Source organism: Dermacentor silvarum, chromosome 3, assembly GCF_013339745.2.
Source record: "Dermacentor silvarum isolate Dsil-2018 chromosome 3, BIME_Dsil_1.4, whole genome shotgun sequence".
Taxonomy (NCBI): domain Eukaryota; kingdom Metazoa; phylum Arthropoda; class Arachnida; order Ixodida; family Ixodidae; genus Dermacentor; species Dermacentor silvarum.
Genome location: NC_051156.1, coordinates 105,301,041 through 105,322,815, shown reverse-complemented (window position 1 = coordinate 105,322,815; position 21,775 = coordinate 105,301,041). Strand labels below are relative to the sequence as shown.

Below are 21,775 nucleotides of genomic sequence, written 5' to 3'. Positions count from 1 at the left end.
ACGTTCAATGATGCATGAATGATTAGGACATACGAAGGTACTGAATGTGCATGTGCTGTGTATGTCCTCGGCATTCTTTTATTGCGATAGCAATTATATGGACACTTCAACCGGATTTCTGCCGTCGGCGTCGCCGTCGTCGTCGCCGTCATCGTCGCCGTCGCCGTCACCGTGAGGTTCCGTATAGATAAAATCTTCGCCGCGCGCCGTATGCCCCAGCGGAAGCGTGCGGGGACGCGCGCTATCACGGAGAGCGAACGCACTCAATCTCCCACGCGCAAGCAAGGAAGCGGAAAGCCAGCGCCGGAGGGAGCAGGGGGGGAGGGGGGTGCACTTCTCTGCCAACAACCGCGCTCGTCGCTCGTCCGCACAGTCTCTTATCTCTCCCACGCGCAAGCAAGGAAGCGGGAAGCCAGCGCCGGAGGGAGCGGGGGGGGGGGGGCGCACTTCTACTCTGCCAACAACCGCGCTCGTCGCTCGACCGCACCGTCTCTTATCTCCACATGGCTCTGACCTTTATGCATTGTGCATTCGCCGCTCAGTTTCTGTTGAAGCGATAGACCGCACGTACCTTCGCCCGCTGCAGCGTATGGGCTTGCTGCCAGCGTTTTGACAGTCGTTGTCTGCAGTCATTCAGTGTGATCTATTCATGTTTGTTTGTGCGCGTTCACATCGCGCTTGTTCATTCAGTTAGTAATAGTCGGGCCACATTTTCCAACGCACGCTACACATGCAATGCTGCCCGGATCGGCAGTGCAGCACTACAGGTGTGTCCCTTCGCACGCGCTGCCCACGGGAAGCGCTTCTCATCAACACCACCGTTTCACACGCGCCTTCTCGTGGTCATCGAGTCTCTCTTCATGTCGGTCTACTTACGCCGCAGCACACCTGCTTACTTAATCAGCTCATGTTTACTACAATTTATATTGCTACCAAAGCCGCTCACCTTACATCGTATGACATTGCTGTGTTGCTATCGCATTCATTGCTTCGCCCTTAGGGCGAAACTGTGACATTTTTTTTTGCGAACGCCTTTTTACAGCGAGAATGTATGTGGCTAGGTTCCCACCAAATGTGCGTGCGTCGACACGGTGTGTCCAAAGAAGTCCCGTCAACCAAATGGAATCCACAGAAGCCTGCTTCGCGCTGGCGGTGCTGGGTGACTCCGGAGTGGATGGCGGAATAATAAAACGTCATCGTGTAGCCGCCAATGTATTTGCCTCGTTTTCGTGTGACGTCGACATCGGTCTAGTGACGTTATCAGCAGTTGTACTTTGGTCTTGCTATGGCAAGGACGCGGGTAGTACTGAAGAAGAACGTGCATGGAAAGAGTGCCGGCGTGAACAACAGCGTGAATAGCTAGGTGCGAAGACGACGGGAAGCCGCTATAGCCGAAGGCGAGTCGTCCGAAGGATCCGTAACGCCGGATAGCCGCTCTGTGACCGATGAAGGATAACAGCCCGTAAGGGTCGCATTTGCGAACAGAAGCGGGAGTGGGCGCGAAAGCATCGGCATCCAATGGCAGTACATCACAGTGACCACAAACCAATGGTGACCATGGTGACAAAGTAAAGAGATAATGAAAGGCGATAACAACAACCAAGGTATGTGTATGTGTCTTTATCCAACCACTGTAGCAATTAACCTTATATAACTCAGTACAGTTATCAACAAGTACAGCTTCGCTGGTGTTCCATCTTCACACGGTGGAAGGGCTCTGAACGTTTTCTAAGTGCACTGCTTCACCAACAGCACACTAGCATTGGCGTAGGCTTGCCTTGACGGCTCTGTCCTTCCTGCCGTACCACTGTCTACACATTTCACTGTGGTTGCATTCACGACGCTTGCAGTTAAGCAAGCTTTCTCTCACCCCATAATGGCTACTTCTCTTGAGCATCAGCAGCAGGCTATGAGTAGGCTACGCGTATTGAAAATTCACTACGCCACGAATATAAGAGGTGCGGCCCATGGGATCGCCGCGAAAAGGGCCAATAAACTACAGCATATGGCACAGTTGACCGTCAAACTGAAGGGGAGGGTAGTCTATACACAAGTTATTTCGGGCATACATTAACCAACAGTCATAATTGCACGTTAAGAGGAAATGCGGAAAGCACAACAGAACATAGACGATGATTTTCAATGAAAGCGATAGCTATAACCCTTCAATAAAGCTATTCGTTTTATCAACTGCCGTCGTCTTCGCAGGCGCCATTTTTGCGCTTTTTTGTGCGCTGACATCTGGCGTGAGGGTAAAACCAGAGCGCGGTTTGTTTACCGAGACTTGGCAACCCCGCAGCAAGCCTGAGATAACCCCTTGGGTGATTTTAGTGGAGCTTGTTGCATTTAGAAACGAAAGTTAAATACTAGTCGTTGTTGGAAGCAAAAATTTTGATTTAGAGCCTGAGGTTTTGTAGTAAAACTGCCGAAAATTGGCAAGTTTGAATAAAATAGGAGAACGAAGTTTACGAATCCGTAACTTTGCACTAAGAACATGTATGACAGTTCCGCAAACTACTGCGGTTTAGAGGGCAAATTTTATTATGTGAATTTGTTACGATGTTTACGGGGATTTTACAGAGGCCCTACTTACATATTGGCGGTGTAATTTATATCCATATAACATCACATCAATTTAGACCGCTTCAGATGTACTATTAGGTGCAACCTACAAAATTATGATGTTTTTCATCGCTGAGTTACAGAGTTGAGTGGTAAACTTGATAGTTTCGTTTTATAAAAACTGCCAATTTTCAACAATTTTTTTTAAACGATCGGCGGCGTAAATCAAATATTCCCTTCCAAAGATCACTAAATTTATATCTTTCTTTAAAATGAAAGAAATCTCTTCAAAGTTGGTGCAGCGGTTGTCGAGAAAAGCGATTTCTCCTTTCCCATGAATTTAGGTGGGAGCCCCTTAGCTAATGCTTCTTCTTAAGTCCAATTAACCTAAATTGGGTTCCGACCACAGTGCTCGATTTAGTGCGTTCATGATGACCGAGAGAACCCTATTCAACTCGCTCGACAAATAAAACAACATGCTGCTCTAGCTGCTCTATAGTGACATCGACATAGCAAAAAGATATGACAAAGTTGAGCACTTTATTTTATTCAACGATCTAGAGTCACAAAAATGCCCTGGAATATGTTGAAGTGCATATGAGTGAGTTAGGTTAAACATGAATAAAGTGCCTAGAGCGGCCAGTCGCGCGGCAGTGTTGCTTGCATTCGCGGGCTTCTTTCACGCGCGGAAAAACACTTTTATGTAACACGTATTGAACAACACAAAGCTGTATCGGGAGTTTTTCATGCTGCTCTACAATTTGATCATTAGCACTTTTTATCTAAATTAAATATTTGAGAAGTTAAATGAGTAATTATTATTCATTCTGTAATTAGCGGAATGCAACATTTAGTCTGGGTACCTACAAACGACGGCAAACAACATTACCTTGGTTCTCTCCAACTGCGTGAAATTTTGACATTTTTAATGTTTGGCTCAAGTTACGTGAAGCACCCTGTATAAAATGTTTGCGCGTCAAATATTGGAATTCGGGCGCCTGGTAATTTATGGCAGCCCTGCTTATAAGACTAAGCCCTTGGTCCTTTTATAATGCAAAGCCGTGCGTCTATGCATGGCAACCCATAAGATTGTAGCAAAAGAATGTTTTATACCAGGAAGCGCTCTTAACAAAATTACCCTCTAGATCCCGCACACATTTAAAGCTTTCCGCTCAGACGATCTCAATGACTTTTCACGCAGACGATCTCAATATGCCTTTATTAGTGAACAACCCCCTTTCTTTTTGTTCATTGGCCACGATTTCACACTTAAAAGATTGTTGTGGTGTAGATACAATTTAGAACGTTTAAATATGCATATCGAGCATGTATTTTAATCAAAAGGACCAAATCTGAGTATTACAATTGCACTTAATGATATCATCATCATCATAGTCATCATCATCGTCATCAGCAGCAGCACGGGGCTCGGGCGCGGCGGCACTGGAAGAAGAAGGCCGGCCGAGGATCATGCCGCACCGCGAGTCCACCAAGGGTGTCCGCCGGCACTCGGCGCCCCACAAGTCCGCCCCCAAGGACAGCAGGCAAGAAGGAGAGGCACCCGTGAGCACGCTGCAGGCGGTGGGGCACCTCTCCGTGCTGCTCCTGTGCCTGGCAGCACTGGGCGTGTCCTGCTACGCCTTCTACCTCTACTACGTGCTGCCCGTGCTATGGACGCCTTCGAGTGCGGCGCGCCACTACCAGGTATAGTTACCATACGGATACTGTTACACAGTTGAATTCCACTCAGACTTTCAACTCGAACCGAGGAACTCCTACAGGGCTTAGGACCTTTTTCTCGTATAAAAAAAAATTGTACACATCCATTTCACGTCGTGCAATCTGTGTGAAGCGAAGCTTTCGTGAAGTGGTTAACCAAGTGCTATAATAAGTTAACGCATTTGATTCCTGCGTATTTGGTATAAAGGAAACTGGCGCGTGCGCATGCGCTTTCACGCACCTGTGCTATGCAACGTGACACACGCGCCGATCATCTCAAAGCGCTAGTTGGCGTTGGCACAACAGGAGTATACGAGTAACCTAAGGGTTAGAGCATCAGGATGCTGTGCTGGGAAGCTGAGGTTCAATCCTGCCATAGGGCGCGTGATTCAATTCTTTTTTAAGTAAGAGCTATTCGCTAAGACAGCCGCACCAACAAGCAGCCACGGTCACAGAAGTCTGGGAAGGATCGCAAAGAAAGTTTTGTCGCTCGTAAAGCTAAGTCAGCGCGTTTGTTACACGCCATCGCATGCACTCCCAGAAAGCTGCAGGTAGCCTTTTCGTTCTGAAGCTCGTTTAAGAAACGCGCTCAAGAAGAAGCTGAGCAATATTTTATAGTCGTCCATCCTATACATACGACACTTTTAGTGGATGTCAGGGACATACCGAGTGATAGGCGACGTGTCCTACTTAAATGGGCTGCGGTGCATTTCCACAATAACAACAACAAAAGTAATAGTAGCCTGGAATTGCTGGGTGTTCCAGACATCGTATATAGCCAAAAATAAATAAAAATGAAGAAGTAAAACAAGAATTGCCAAAGAGAGGTACGTGTGTCCTGCTTGTGCCTTGTCTTTGTGTCCTTGTTTCTCTATCTGCCTCGACAATGTCTATGTAGACTGCTGTTTTGCTTCTATCAACCTATGTGTCAACTTATTTAGCGGATAATTCTATCATGCGAGAGCGCGGGAGTCTCTAGGGAGCTTCTGTGACCGGGCGACATTGATTATTACTCTTGAGCGCCAGGGTATGCGTCAAAAATAGGGAGATCTCCTCTTAATCTTTACAAAAATATATGCCTTTGACAGATAGCACACCTCTACTATTTGAGGTAGATTACTGGCAGAGGCGGACGTCATTTGCATCCCTAATTAACTTTCTATGCAATGCCCTTAGGGTAGATATAGGAATGTACGAATTAAAGTCGACGATTTCGTAAGGCATGTCCATCTTGCAACGAATTATGAAGGTATAGCATCAGTATTAATAACCATCGTCAATGTCACAACAGACTGCAACGTTGCCTCTCTTATTTTTTTATTCAAAGCCTCTTTTGATGCAAAGAATGAAGAATTTATGTATAGAGTATCAAGGCATTTCACAGAACCATTTCGAAACCGATATCAAGCAGCTGGTACATGACAGCCTCAGAATTACTTCAGAATATGTTGTCTCGGGGCTACAATTCCTTTAGTCTTACTTCATTGTGAATTTCCAGAGTATTTTGCAGCAAGCCGGTCGTAATCGGTCAATAGCAGTAATTTAGGGCAGCGCTTGAATGAGTGCTACGGTCTGCCAATCTTCGAGCTTGAAGGATCAGTGACGACGGCTGATTCCGAAGCAGAGCCCGGACGCTGGAACAATGGGCGAACTCTCGTGCGCAGGATGCCCCGTGGCTGCCGTCCGGGGCGAGCGTCCAGGGTGCGCGCCGCGTGTGCAACTTCTCCGTGGACCTGGGCGCACCGGCGCACATAGTGGACGACCGCTTCGTCTCGTTCAACCTGGACGCCGCGCTCTTCCGCCGATCATGGGACTGGCTCGAACTCGACCTCGAGTGAGTGGTCCCTTTCGGTGCGCCGGCCTGTCCGTCGTGGGTGTAAACGTGGCGGTCATGACGTATTTCCGGCTCGTACAATAGCTTTTCAGGCCTGAAGTACAGAAAAGCATGTCCTCCGATATCAACTTCAACTCGGAGAGAACCTGCGCTGTAGTTGTGAAATGGACACCCAATGCGCAGCGCCTGAAGTGACGTACGTGCCGTTTTCACACCGCAGAAACCCTCGCCTGTTGGCGCTGTGTCGATCGCTGGCGCCGAGTCTCCTTCGTGTGGGCGGCACCACGAGCAATCTGCTGCTGTTCACCGAGAAGAACCGCACCGCGCCGGACCCGGTGCGCGACTGGCAGAACAACGTGCTCTACCCGGAGTACAAGGGACCCCTCGTCATGCACGGTATACCCGAAGGCGCATGCGCCACAGACGGGCACGGTATAGCAGTGTGGGAGCACTCCGGGCGGCAAAAATAGTCCCCCTCGAACGAGCCCCAAATCGTAAAGGTCTAACAAATTTCGCCGTGCGCGTGTGAGCCTGGCGCGAATTAGATAGAGCCGCAAAATGGCGGCCCTGCGTGGCATTATACGCAGGTGCCATTGTCAGAAAGAAATCGTCAAATATAATTAGGGGCAGCCGTATGCAAATGTCAGCTAATTGGTGGCTGGCTGAGATGAGAGAGAGAAAAAAGACTGAGAACGGGTTAAACGAGGACAACACGGAAGCAGTGTACCTTCTTTGTGAATGGCAAAATTTTCACTAATATTCCAATGCGTGCCTTATGTCCCTCACACACACGTGTACAGAAAGCCACCGGCTTAGGAAGATGGAAGCAGCTCGTCGCATTCGACGTATTTAGCCCCTGTCATTGATGACCTGTGCTGCCTCTACGGACAAGTGCAGGTCGTTGTGTCGAAATCTTTATACCTGACAAGTTCTGCTCTCTCCATTAGTTTTATTTTCTTTAAATAAAACCTCCCTTGTGGCCTATCATTGTTTTCATGGAAGACATCAAATGAAAGCTTCAAGTTGTGTCGCTGGCTGCACAATATGCCATTACTTTTCCCATAGGACAAGCAGGTAGCCTCACGCGTTAATACACGTGATCGTATCTGTTGACTACACACCCGATTTTGCTATCACCAGGCGATGACTGGATCCGTCTGAACACGTTCGTGAATGCTGTCGGCTGGGAGCTGCTGTTCAGTCTTAACGGGCTGAACCGACGCAGCGGGGCCTGGGACTCGTCCAACGCCGTGCGTCTGCTGCGATTCAGCGACCTGCTCAAACTGAAAGTCCACTGGCAGCTCGGAAGCGGTACGTGCAGCAAACGCCGACCGCAAAATATCCTGTACTCTCCTATCTCTGATCTCGTCGCGTGTAGCCTCAACGGCTCGCTATGTAGTTTTCTGTTCTAAGATCGACGTACAGATTCTTACTCAATGGAATCAAGGGTCAATTCTGTTTTGCTTGCCCGCTCGATCTAACGGCAATGGAAAAGCGAGGAAACACGCGTCTGATTTTATTTATTTATTTATTTACAGATACTGTCGGTCCACATCAGGACTAAGACGGGAGTGGTAACAATACATCAACATACAGCAAGCAGTCTGCTTTTATGCCTTAGTTCGCTAAATCTCGGCGAATGAGGACAGCAGCAGATCTGCATTTCCCGTCGTTAGTATCCTATGACAGTGACAACCGATATTCATGTCGAGTTGCTTCTCAGAGTAACAAGCTTTTCCTGACGTTTCTTTTGGTAGCCACTTCATAGTAGCACAATGAAAGAATGGCCGCAAACCAAGTTTCAGTTGGTCCAGCTGAAGACTTGAAGAAATAAGACTTCTGTAGAGGAGATGATGACCGAAAAGTGACGCCGGGCAGGCGTCATTTCACCGCGTCATCTCACCAAGAGCAAAAATAAAGGTTGAGCGTATAGTGGATAACAGTAACGGTACAGCTTTGTTCTCAGTTGTTGAAAGCTGAAGATGGCCAATTTTGCAGCAGATATCCGGCTCGACGTGCATCTCCGTGTCACTGCGCCTTGTTAAATTTTGTGGGAGAGCACGATATTGATATTGTGACCTAAACCATGTCGCCTGAGCGCCGTGGACTGTCTCTAGTTCTCGCATGCACTCCGGAGATATGCTAGGCCATGGGAGATTCCACGTGACAGTCCAAGTTTAGGGGCAGCCGGCGCTTTGGCGGCGTGGTTTTGGTTACAATATTCAGTCAGAAGGTAATATCTTAGCCACAGCCAATGAACTTTCATTTCCCAGTTAGCACAGTATTTGCATTACCAGAGCAAAAGCACCTAGCTGTGAGTGGACTCCAGCAATAGCGCGGCTCTTTCAGAGGCGATGTAGAGGTAAGCGCTGACTTCGGCTCTGGGGAGGTATTCTGTAAGAGTCCAGCTAGTGGACCTCAATTTCGTCTGCTGCTGTAGTGCTGATTATCTGTGGCACGTGGCGCTTGCTAAAGCGCACCCCAGCCCAGCCAATCAGAACTTCGACAGCAGACGAAATGGACATGTCCACTAGCTGGACTCTTACAGAATATCTCCCCTGGTGGTAAGAAGGTGCGCGGGCGCTGCCACTCAAGATTTTTTTCTCTCGAACCTCTTTGGCCCTGCCGCACATGCACAGCCAAGTGGGCAGCAGCTAATGTGGCGCGCCTATGCTTGCAGAACTGGAGGCCACCGGCCTGGTGCATGCGGATGAGCTGGCGCGCGACTACGGTGCTTTGCGGCACCTGCTCCTCTTCTGGCCGGCGAAGGGCAACCTCGTGGGTCCGGACATCGGGGACACCTCACCGGACGCCCTCGCATTCCTCGACAGGTGGGGCGGATGACGGCCGTGCGTGTACGCAATAGAGATTAGTCAGAGGCGATTGGACCTTTGGTGGCGAAAACGTAGGGAGACCACAGACAACGGAGACGTACATAAACAGAGTTCCCAGTGATGGCTCGAAAAGTTTGATGCTGGGAATTCTTCGTGTCTCTGTTTTCTGAAATAGGTAGAATAGTCAAAATAATAAGAGCTTGGTGGCGCAGCCCAGCACCCAGTTTCAAAGAGGACGCTCATAGCATCCATCCATCCATCCATCGATCCATGCACGCACAGGCGAACGGACCTTTCACACCTGCCTCTCTTTCATGACGACTTTGTCGGGCGGCATGCTGCAGAGGGAATATACCGCAACAGCTGCGCGCGCGGCGACAAGTGCGAAATCCAGCCAACGAATAAATGAATTTTTAAATTAAAAAATGAATGAATAAAACACATCGCCCTAGATATGGGATTACGGGATAGTAGGGTTAGGGAAAAAAAGGAATAATTGTCTTATCTATGTTCTCACTGAACAGAGTTTGAGCATTTGCACCACGGCCAAACATCTCACGGTGCCAATTAGCTACCACCTATCTTTTAAGTTGTAATTTGTTCGCGAGGATAAATAAATAATTATTTCAATAAATAAATCAGGAGGCTAAGCACGCTGTCATATGCAGCGGACATTTCTTTGCGCTAAGGGCCAGATATAGCGTGTACGGTAACTTTAGAATATCAGGTGTCCATTGTTTCTGGAGTGGCGATCAAGGCCAGTATAACACACTGAAGCGTCGGAACAACGTCGATGCTGCATGGAAAGTATTCGTGGCTCAATTAAATGGCTTCATATGTCATCAAATATTCAATGCGAGAGCGCTGCTCTTGGCGTTCAATACAGAAAAATAAAAATATACGTGAACTGACCTTACGACTGTCGTAGCGGCCGTGTACTGAACAGTTTACTTATATACAACATAGTGAAGACGGCTCGTGTTATTACTGCCAGTTTCAAATTAATTACAGGTGCTTTACTGCGCAGCGCCACTGTGGTGCATGTGGCGCATTAAAGGCTTCCCTTTGTACTTGTCATGCGCTTTCATCGCTTGCAAGTGAGGACACAGTATCACGCTTATAGCAAGAAGTGATAGCGCTCACAAGCTGTGGTTGGAACTGCGGTTTATTCACATAGGTTGCGTTACACGCCTTCCCGCAGGCCCCACGCTCGCGCGGCTTCAATGGCGCATATAGGCCCACTGAAAATGGGCGGGGATATTCTCAATGGGCTCAACGTTCCCGGCTAATTGATACACCAGCTCGGTAGCTTTGACATACTCCACAGTTCTCAGTGTCACGGTCCTATTACTCGTTCACGCTTCCTTGCAGGAGCCTTGGAACGCTTTTTGAAAGTAGTAAGAAAACGTTGCCTATCTGTAGGCGAGGTTCCAGTAAACAAGTACGCAAGAAATTATTCCGCTGCATGCCGCAGTAAATTCACTATCTCGTGTCAAAAACGCTGAAAAATCGCTTGCGCTGTCTGTTGCAAGGTCGTCAGCAGCTACGTTGCAAGCAGCCAAGCCATCCAACAGTTACTGACTGATTTCAATATCGCGAAAACATTGAGTTTAATAAATGCCAAAAAATATTTGTCTGCGATCTTCAAAATACTAAAGGATACCAAAGAATACCAAAGCGTAGGTGCCTCGGGTGCGCTTGGCCTCGGACATCGCACCGGCGTGCTCCGTCGCGTCGGTATACCGGTCGCGGCCGCCACGGGGTGTCGCGACGAGCCCTTTGGCTGCTGAGAACCGCGGGTTCTAATTAGTTCCTGTGTGACGTAGCTTTGGGGGCGTGGTGACTTGAGGCAGCCCAAGCTCCCAGTCGAGGGAGCGACGCACGCGCCCGAACCGGAGATTTCGTCGTAAAGAATAAAATAACAAACGAAGATATCTAATATTTCGATGGGCCCTTTCCTCCTTGCCGTCCCCCCTGTGTAGATTCAAAGGCGTTAGTGCATACGAAGGGAGAGAGAAAGCTGCGTATCGTCGCAATAATTATACCTCTAACACCGCTTAGGTTTGAAGGATTCGATTTTTTTAGGGGGAGGGGGGGGTTGGCTGAGATTCGTGGCGCAACGTCCTTCAATAGTGAGCCCATGCTATGATTAGTTAGAAAAGTGTTTCATGACCCCTTTAACGACTTCAACACATGTTAGATTTAATACCTAACTTTGAGTACTCATTTAATTAAAGCGGAACGAGCAATGCAATGAAAAAGGATAATCAAAACGTTAAGAGACAGGAAGACAATGGTGTTTATTGGAGAGCAACGGGGGGTAGCCGATGTTCTATTTGAGATATAGGGAAAGAAATTGAGTTGAGCTGGTCGTGTTTTACGTAGAACAAATAAAGTGATCAAATTGAGTAACAGAATGAGTGCATTAAACGCAGACTAGATCGCTCCAAGATTAGGTGGTGCGATCAAATTAGTGAACTTGCAGGCACGGGATGAAGTGAGTTGACGCAGGACAGGGCTCATTGGAGATGCTTCATAGGAGCAGTCGTCCTGCATTGGCCTTAGATAAGCTGGTGTCGGCGATGTTCAGGATTTAGCATTATGACATATCCGCAGAAATATAACATGTATTTGCCTACGTACGGCACAAGCATGGGGACCTACGCAGGTCGCCGTCACCCATTTGTATTTTAAGTGTCATGCTCATCCTATTACTGCTGCGGTTTTATAGTGACTGTCCACAAGCCCAAACGGAAACGTTGCTCAACCGCCAGCTGATAGCATATTTTCATTCCTCTTTCACGACAGTTTCATCGAGGACGCGTACAAGAGCATCGACGCCGTCACGTTCCACTAGTAAGTATCTCGCTTTTGCATTTATTTTGTTATTATTCCTATTAAAATATTATTATTAGTATTATTTGTTACTGCAACTCGATTTACATCTAACGTCCGCACGTGGGCACCATCTGCACAGCTGCGTCATCGAAGCTCCAGGTGGCAGCCGCGGCTCGGTATTGGAAGGGAAATCTCCAAGCTGCATTGAACTGCTTGCAGAGTGAAAGAAAAAAGATAGGCAGTGTGTTCAACGAGACGCGCGTCTGTTTTGCTACCCTGCACCGGGGGAAAGGGGGTTAAGATACGAAAAGGAAGAAAGGAGAGGATTGGACATTCTAGAGCATTGAGAACACTGAGGGTGTCGCTTCATCAGGAGGTGCACATAGAGACTACAGTCCATCACGGAGGTCTGTGGAATTTGGAAACTGCAGTGTGTCGCTTTCTGGGTGCGAGACATCGGCTGTCGGCAAGCGGCTGCACTGCCTGGCGAACCATACGGTAGGTCTGTGCGGCTACAAATGGCCATTTTGCTGTGTTCTCCACACGTAGGAGAATAGTGTAATTCGTAGCAAGATAGTGTAATGGGACTACTTGTAGAAGTCAAAGGAAAATAGTAGTGGGTGTAGATTAAGGATGGAAGAGTGTGGATGCTTGGATTCTTCGCATGGTCGTTGGCTTCGGACTTTGACTTTGATTCAGTTTCGAGAGCAAGCTTCGTGTTCCATCATCTTTATTTAAAAAAGGAATTTTGAGTATATTAACGCAGTATTGGGAATGATATTCTGTCAATTTGAACGAGTAAATGAACCAGATATCCAGGGTGTCATTCCGAACCATGGTTCCATGGAAATCCTACCATCCAATTTTGCACAGCCGTCATTGTCGCTTGGTATTAAACTGTCGTTCCCAAGAAACTGTTTCCGTAAACGCTAAAAACACAAAAGGGTGGCGTTTTTACATAAGTATTTCCTCCCATTCATGTGACTTTTAGCCTAGTTCTGCTACGGGGTGGTAATTTGCAAGCTTTATGGAATTTTTAGAACTGGTCTGTTGCATATAACATAATTCTCGTCCTTGAGCTGCATCGTCCAGAGAGGCAGAAATTGCCCGAAAAATAGAAACATACGCAACTAATTATTAAAAATTTACTAATTAACTTCCTAATTCATTAATTTACGCCACATAATGCAATTTACGAATTGTAACCGGGGAGTTTGTCAGGCGTATCCACTTGGAATGAATTGCCAAGATGTCACCACTTTGCAGATATGCGCCATCGAACTTGACGTAAAAAATGCACTGTTGCTCGACTTACTTTTTAAAGAAACACTCGTTTATGCATTCAAGCTCAAAACTTGCTGCAACGCCCATGTATTTTGGCCCACACATTGGCAAATAATATTTCGAAATCGATGTCATGCTGGACATTCATTTCAAGTGAATGCGTCTTGCAACTTCACCGGTTACATTCGGTAAATTGCAATATATGCCGTAGTGTAAATTATGAAGTTAACTAGTCAATATTTGTTAATTAAATTTGTTTTAATTTTGTCGTGCTTGTAATGTCTGCCTCATTGAATAATCCAGCTCAACGACAATAATTATGCTATTTACCCAGGGGATTTTCTAAGAAAGGTGCTCGAAATTAATCCGGAGTCCCCCCCCCCCCCCCCCCCTACGGCGTGCCTCACAACCATATCGTGGTTTTGGAACGTAAACTCCGAGACCATATATATTGTTGTAATTTCATTAAAGTTAATTATGATCACCTCGCATATATTGAAGTGAAGCGACAGTGTAGGACTCAAGTCGTGCCTCCTTCGGTGCTACGTCTCGCTCTCGCAGCGCTAGTTGCTCCACCAGTTGCTCCGCCGAGCTCCTTGCGCCACTCAAGGTGGAGTGTTGCTGTCGCTATAAAAGTGCAACTTGTTATACTTTGTCGAGCGCCTTTCTACTTGCACTCCGCATCCGTTCTGTTTGCCCGTGCCCAGCGAACGCAAAAGTTCAGTAGTTCGCGCTGCAAACCCTGGCTCGGTGGCACACATCTAAATTGCATGGGAACGGAGAAATTGTTTTTCTCGGCAACCACACCACGAAATTTTAATAGGTTTTTTAAGCAAACGACAAGTTTGATTATAGTGACTGCAGGAAGCATAGTTTTGATGTAGGGCCAGGAGTGTTTTACAGAAATTGCTTTGTAAATTTCTAAAAAAATTTCAACCAAATAGAGGCCCGAGGTTTACAAATCCATAACTCTGCGTCTAAAACCAGATATTGAAGTCCTGCAAACTGCGTCGATTGGAGCATCTAAAATATAAAGCGGACAAATTGCATATGTGAATTTACAGCTTACGTGAACTCATTATATTGTTTGCAAGGATTTTCCAGAAGTCCTACGCACATATGGTATATTTCAGAGTGGTGTAGATTATGTGTGTGGTGTAGATCATATCAGTAGTCCGGTTTAGATGTTCTATTAGACGCAGTTTACAAAAATGTGATGTAATCTTTCATTGCTGATTCAGAATTTTAAACTCGTTAGTTATGTGAAATTTAGCAATTTTCAACAGCAGCTTTTTTAAACGTTTGACGGCCTAAATCAGAAATTCGCCTGGTAAAATTACTACATTTTAACTTTTCCTTTTAAATGTAACAAACGTAATCAAATTCCGCGCAATTGTTGCCGAAAAAAAAGCAATTTCTCCTTCCCCATGTATTTGGTAAGGTGCCCCCGAGCTAAAACCTCCTTTTCAATGAGGGTCGCGATTTTCAGTGGTCACAACCACATGCATGCCAACATGCAATGAAGACAATGTAAGAATAGGAATCAACGGTGGTTTCTTATCTTCTAATAATAATAAATAATAATAATACCTTTATTCATGAAAACAACTGATACAAAGTGCCAATGGCATTAGGAAAAAAGTTGCTACAACAAGCAACTTGACTGCGAGGTCCAAAAGGCAGCAGGACAGGCAAGGAGCGAACTGATGAAACAGATAAACAGGAAAAAAAGGAGAAAAGGAAAAACGAAAGAGAGAAAGGAAAGAGAGAGTAAGAAAATATAGCACATAGATCTCATTTAAACAGATATGCTTCGCACATCAAACAATTCAGGAAAAACAAATATGAATACATAGATATATACAACTCCTTAAACAAAAAAAAAGATTATATATATATGGTCAAACCCAATTCTTGGGGCAGTAGAAATTATACAGTTCTCTACCAGAACAATTTGATACATCAATGGACGCAGATCTGAGATTATTCAGCAAAGTAGGGAGAGTCTAACAAATCATCTGGTTACCATAAGTTGAACGCACATGCGACACATGCAAGTATTCCGGGGACCTGGTGTTATAACATGGGATGTTGCGTTCTAATCTGGACAGAGATGAAACAAGGCTTAAGTTCTGTTTGGTTTCTTTTAAGTATCCAAGAGCAAGGCGGTAGTTGAACGTATCACTGACTTTAATGACGCGAACAATTTTATTTTCTATTATAACCAAACGGTTAATACTTGTAAGAGATGTGGTGCCCCAAATAAGGCAGCAATAATGAAGGTGGCTCGCAAACAAAGCATTATAAATTAACATTTTAATCTTCCGAGGCATGTACCGGAGAGAAAAAACGCGTCCAGTAATTTTGGAGAGTTTTCCTTCTAGAAAATCAATGTGATCGCTCCAGCTCATATTTTCATCAAAAAAGACCCCGAGTGTTTTCACAGAACGGACCAGTTCAATTTTCGAAGGCCCTAACACGACGTCCCTGCAAAGACATATTATTCTTCGCTTGAAATAAAACTGCCTTTGTTTTATCAGCGTTAATCTTGAGACCATTTTCTAGTAACCATGACTATATTTTTTTCTAAACAAGAGTTAGCCACTGATACTAGCTCCGGAGCATTATTGGACGAAAGCAGGATAGTAGTGTCGTCGGCATAGATTATGAATTTGGCATCGGGATCAATACTAACGAGGTAATTGACGTAAAGATTAAACAGAAGAGGCCCAAGGATGCTGCCCTAGGGAACACCTGCCATAACACAAGAAATTTTAGACGATTTGTTATTAATGAACACATATTGGCACCTGTGCTGCAAGTATGACTGAAATAATTTTAAGGTGACACCGCAGATACCGTAGTACATAAGTTTATTTTATAATAGCTAGTTCATGACTCATGGAGTCGAATGCCTTGCTAGAGTCAATAAATACTCCTAAAGTAAGCTGGCGGTCCTCAAAATTTTGTAAAATATATTCTTTATGCTGAAGAAGCGCAATCTGTGTGGATCTGTGTTTACGAAAGGCATATTGCGAGTCAGTGAGGAGGTTTTTATTTTCAAGCAAGTTAGATACAGGGCTAAGAATTAATTTTTTCTAAAGCTTTCGACAAGATCGGGAGCATAGATATTGGCTTGTAGTTGGACATCGCTGTTTTGTCGCCTTTCTTGAATGAAGTTAAGACTTTTGCAGTTTGCATTTTACGTGGAAAGACACCGCTAGCGAGTGATAGGTTATAAATGTGCGTTAACACTGGGGCAATTACATCAAGAACATATTTAACAGGTTACATCTGTAAGTTATCTATATCGCACGTGCTACTGTCTATTAAAGTTGAAAAAATACAGAGAAGTTCAGCTTCATCAGTCGGCCGGAGAAAAACGGCGCCATGAGGCGCGGCTTTAATATGACGGCAAGCACTGCTATTAGTGAGTAACGTACTAATGTTGGTGAAATAATCATGAAGGACATCAGGTAACATTTCAGCGCTAATATCAACCCTGTCTTTCTTAAAAATAACAGGAAGTACGGCATCAGGTGAACGACCGAGTAGCGAAGTGACCGTCTTCCATACTTTCCTACTATCGCTCGAACAGGACTCGAAATATTCACTATTATAGCGAATCTTAGCAAGTCGCAGCTGCTTAATAAGTTTATTATGGTACCTCTTAAACGTGTTTAGATCTGTCATGTCACGGGACACGATAAACTTGTTATACAGCGTATTTTTTTCTTTGATTTCTTGGAATAGTTCGGCCGTGATTCACGATTTTCTTATCTTTGAGGAGCACTTTGTTTTAGTGCGAGTTGGAAAATGCCGGTCGTAGAGCACACAAAAAATGCCCCCAATAGTTTCATAGGCGAAGTTAGCACAGTTAGACTGAAAAATAGAACTCCAGTCAATATGTCGCAATTCATCACGAAATTTCTGCATTCGCAACGGGGTAATTAGCCGGGTGGAAAATTCACATGGGGAAGATCTTTTAATTTTACGGTTTACACTGAAAACAATTGGCATGTCATCACTCAAAACGAAAGAACAGACACTAGCTTTTGTATTACACTCAGGGAAATTGGTAATAAATAAATCAATACAGGCCGGTCACTCTTGTCGGCACCGAGATAACATTTGAAAAACCGTAAGAAGAGCTTAAAGGTCACGACACAACGGGGTTAATGCAAGTAGGTCGATAACAAAGTCGCCACCCTAAATAACTTCATAGTAATTATTAGAGATATATGTCACTGATAGAGCAGATACTGCAATTTTCGAAGTGGAGCTGGTCAGATCGCAAGGTTCGGAGTTCTAAGCAAAGTGTGGAACCCAAAGAAATACCGGTTTGTTTCGGGTGCGACTTCAGCTCGCTCCGATTTAGTTCCGGTTCACTTGCCGTTCCTAAAAGAGAAATTATAACGGTTCGCAAACCGGTTAGGTGCAGTGCACTTTGTACTCCGACATGGCGACACGCTGCACAGTACTATCGAGTTGTTCGCATATCGCACGCACAAATTTCGTCAGGAGGCAGAAATAGATGGCCTGGCAAATGGGAGACAGCAATCGTTTCTTTTTTTTTAATAATACCAACTAATGAAGTTTAATGTTGTAGAGCTACAGCACGCGTACACGTAAAAAGTCATTTGTAGTGGCGTTGCTATAATAGACTCTGCGTGCGGCATGTGGTACGCGCCCCGATCGTCCATCCTTGCGCTCCCTCACTGCCCCGTTTGCTTTCATCGGCGTCCATACTGGGTACGTGCGAAGCCGTAGATAATTGTCTTCTAAGAAGTCTATAGAAACCCCGATTTCGGTATTTGTAAGCGTAATATATAATTGTCAAAACCTAATTATCACAAGGTTCTCATAAGGACGCTGCTACCGAACAAAGCGTGGTGGTGCGGCTGTGTCGTTCGCGCAGCTCAACGCACTGCGCGCCTCTGTAGACCCACTAACCGCCCGTGCGTGGTCCGCGTAGGTGCCATAAATGTCAGGACAGCACGACAACAGCGAGGCGGAGGCGCGACCGCGCCTCGTGTGTCCGTATAACTGCTATCGCAGTGGAACACACAGTATATCGGGACACCGCTTTTAGTCTAGAGGCATTTGACTAGCGGCATTAGAGCACGGCCGTACCCTTTTTCAATGGGCTAAATCGCTGGGATGCCCCTCTTCCCATTGTTCTTAGTTACATTGCATACTTATTCTCCGTATACTTATTATTTTTGAGCAGCTACCACCACCGGCACCCAGAGGGAACTGTGGCCGACATCCTGAACGGGACGACGCTTCGCGGCCTCTCGGCCAGCATCCAGCAGCTGTGGTCGGTGCTGAAGCGTAACGGTCTGCGCAAGTCGTTGTGGATCACCGAGGCCGCGTCAGCCGCCGGCGACGGACTGCTCGCCATATCGGACACATACGCGTCGTCGCTCGTGTGAGCCTGGTTGTCTTCCGATGTATGCCACCCTTGGAGACAGCCTAAGTGTAACCACTGGCAAATACAACCCTGTACAATATAAGGAGTGTATACTCGTGTAGATGCGCCAGCCAATTGCGCTCGCTCATTTCGCCGACGACACGGTGGCGTCGGCGAAATATTTCCAATATCGGCATCTTTCGGGAACTTTGTTTTGGGAGCGCAGAGGCACAGATGCTCCGGGGCAGAGCGGTTTATCTTTGGTAGAACGTTAACTGAATTTTCAGGTTGTCAACGTGTATACCCTAGCCGACAATTTCGAGGGCTTATCGAGGTACATGCCTTCGTGGGAAATATTTTTGAATAGGTTTGGCGAATACGTATAGCGGTAATTGTGTAGTTCTCTTACAGGGTATCAGATTTGTAGGCGGCAAAATTAGCGCGGGCAAACGGGTAGTTAATACAGGCAAAATTGCCGCGTTAATGGCCGCGTTAATGGCCGCTCGAGGCACATCGCATGTATTCGTGGGCTTCTTTTACGCTGGAAAAAACACTTTTATGTAGAACGTATTGAGCAACTGGAAGCTGTATCGGTAGTTTTTCATATTGCTCTACAATTTTCTTATTGACACCTTTCGTCTAATCATAATATTTGAGAAGTTGATTGATTAATTAGGACTAATTATCTAATTAGGCGGAATCAAAGAAATAATCTGAGTATCTCCAAGCGACGGCAAACAACATTATCTTGGTTCTGACCAGCTACGTACTATTTGCATATTTTAAAAGTTTGGCCCAAGTTAACTGAAACACCCCGTCTAGTGCTGGCATGCTGCAAATTGACGCATCGTTTGCTCGGTTCTGTCGTTCAGAAACGCTGCCAGCTTCAACGAAAGTTCTCAGCTGTTTCCAAATGTTGCTAACGAGCTCAAGATAACTTTTATTACTAAGACAATCTCGCTCACGTTGATTTCGCGCATCTCCGTGCATGGCTTCGAGTGGCCGAAAGAAACATAAACGCGTGACCCGCGTCGCAGTTGGCTGGACACGCTGGGCACGGCCGCCAGGCAGGGCGTGTCGGTGGTGTTCCGCCAGGACCTGGTGCAGGGAAACAACCGGCTGCTGGCCGACGACGAGTTCCGGCCGCTGCCCGACTACTGGATCAGCCTGGTGCACAAGCGGCTGGTCGGCACCCGCGTGCTCCAGTTGCGCACCCAGCCCAGGGACGATGCGGTGCGGCTGTACGCCCACTGCCTCAGGGACGGGGCCATCAAGGTACGCGTGCACATGGCTTTTTCATAACTGTAAAGCCAGCTTTCCTGCGAGCCAGTTTACCCAGCTAATGGCGGCGTAGTCATTTTTTTTTTTTTTTTTGGAAACAGCAAGTACAAGCACATGCAGTTTGCCTGTATGAAGACATGGAAAATGCAGACATGGTTCTCGTGATGAAATCATGCGCAAGAGAAGCACCCGCATGTGCAGTGAGCACTTAGACTGCTTGAACAATGACTGGCGCTGCCATTATTCGGGCGAATGTGCAGTGCAGCGAAGCGCACTTGCGAATTACGAAAAGGGTCTATGCTGTTGAATAGAATTTTATTTTGATTTGATGAGTGGAGGAGTTTGCTGAAAACCCATATGGCAAGCTAATTCCCACAAACCCGATCACCGCCACGTTTGTTGTGCAGCAGGAGGAGAACACTTTGTGGCGAAAAAAAAAAGAAATATGGGGTTTTACGTGCCAAAACCACGACTTCATTATGAGGCACGCCGTAGTAGGGGGCTCCAGAATAATTTTGACCACCTGGGGCTCTTTACTGTGCCCCAAATGCCCGGGACGCGGGAGTTTTTTGCATTGCAGATCGTAGGGTAGGTTTTTGCAGATCGTAGGGTAATTGGAGATCACAGGGAGAGTCCTTCGTCCTGCAGGCTGATGATGATGATGATATTCAGCCTCATTAAAGATGATTTCCAACAATGTACTTACATTTATTCATGATCACTGGTCTACAGCGTAGCATCTTTAATGATTCGCCTCATTTTCTAAATTTATCTACACTTTAAAGAACCCCAATGACCATAATAATCGAGCTTTCAACTATGGAGTTGCGCATAGGCCGCTGTGCAGGCTCGTGTAAGACCTCGTTAAGTATATATATAAAATGAAAGTTAGCTTTCGTAAGGCACCTGTACACATTACGTACGGGTGCCAGAGTTGGTTGCGGCTCTCGTTACTTCCTCCGTGGCAGGGTCACCGGGGCGCGGTGATCGTGTTCGGCCTGAACCTGTCCAACGAGACGGCCGTGCTGACGCCCAAGGATCCCGAGCTGCAGGCGAGTCACGTGATGGCTTACGCGGTGGGACCCGACCCCGCCGGAAACCTGGTGGCCGAAGACGTGCTGCTCAACGGACGCCCCCTGGCGCTCAGCGAGTCCCTGCGATTCCCGGACATCGTGCCGGCCGTCCTCCACCCACGGCAGCCCTTGGCCATCGGCGCGTACTCGATGGCCTTCTTCGTGTTCGCCGACTACAAGGCGCCCGCCTGCACCGGAACCTTCTGACCGCCTTCGCGTGGTCCTGCAGGAGGATCGTACAAAGTGGTAAGGTTGCTTTATTATATCTCCAGCAGTTGTGGGTTCTTTTTACCCCTCGACTCATTTCTAGGTGTATCCGTCCGCAAAACAACCCCCGTACTTATTTCACATACCAGCATCAAGTTTTAACGCGACAGCGTTAAAGGCCCCGCGTGAAAATCGTCCCGAACTCCCCTGACCACGCAGGCCCTCCGCGTGGCGCAGAGGCGTTAGTGAACTAAGAGAATTTCTCAGAGTAAAATGCGCCAGGAAAATCATAAAATACGACTCAATTACAACTTACAGAGGTGATAGCGTCGGATTGTTATTTTGGATATACGAGAAAACATAATTCTCTTATGCGGAAACTCAAACACAAACCCTCTTTCCAGCGTTTCTATCATTCATAGAGCGACGCGCCCCGGTTTGTTCCTTGCAAAAACACAATTCAGATGGCGATCGGCTCCTTGGCAGCGGCGCGTGGAGGTGCAGTTTTAGAAAAAAGAAGGCTACTGTTGACGGGAAGCCTGACAAGCAGTCAGGGATCTTTGAATCCTATCGCGCTCCACGCTTAAAGGCGAAGCTTAAGCGTCCTCCAATTTTTTTCCAAGTACATCGGGTTGTACATGTAGGTTAGCTCGAGAGGGGGGAGGGGGGGAGGAGGCGGGATTTATCATTAGAAGAGTGCGAAACGGCACGAAAGCATACGTATGTCTTC

The 21,775-nt window shown here is 46.5% G+C and overlaps 1 protein-coding gene across 1 annotated transcript; it reads left to right on the top strand.

Annotated features, from left to right (window-relative positions):
* The first annotated feature begins 4,018 nt into the window (after window positions 1-4,018).
* Window positions 4,019-21,080, top strand: LOC119444644 (heparanase). Its single transcript, XM_037709012.2, has 9 exons — window positions 4,019-4,266; window positions 5,946-6,115; window positions 6,336-6,511; window positions 7,256-7,426; window positions 8,796-8,946; window positions 11,758-11,805; window positions 18,302-18,502; window positions 19,522-19,759; window positions 20,734-21,080. Exons 1-9 carry the CDS (start codon window positions 4,033-4,035, stop codon window positions 21,043-21,045), a joined length of 1,701 nt encoding a protein of 566 aa, XP_037564940.1. The 5' UTR covers window positions 4,019-4,032; the 3' UTR covers window positions 21,046-21,080.
* The last annotated feature ends 695 nt before the right edge of the window (window positions 21,081-21,775 follow it).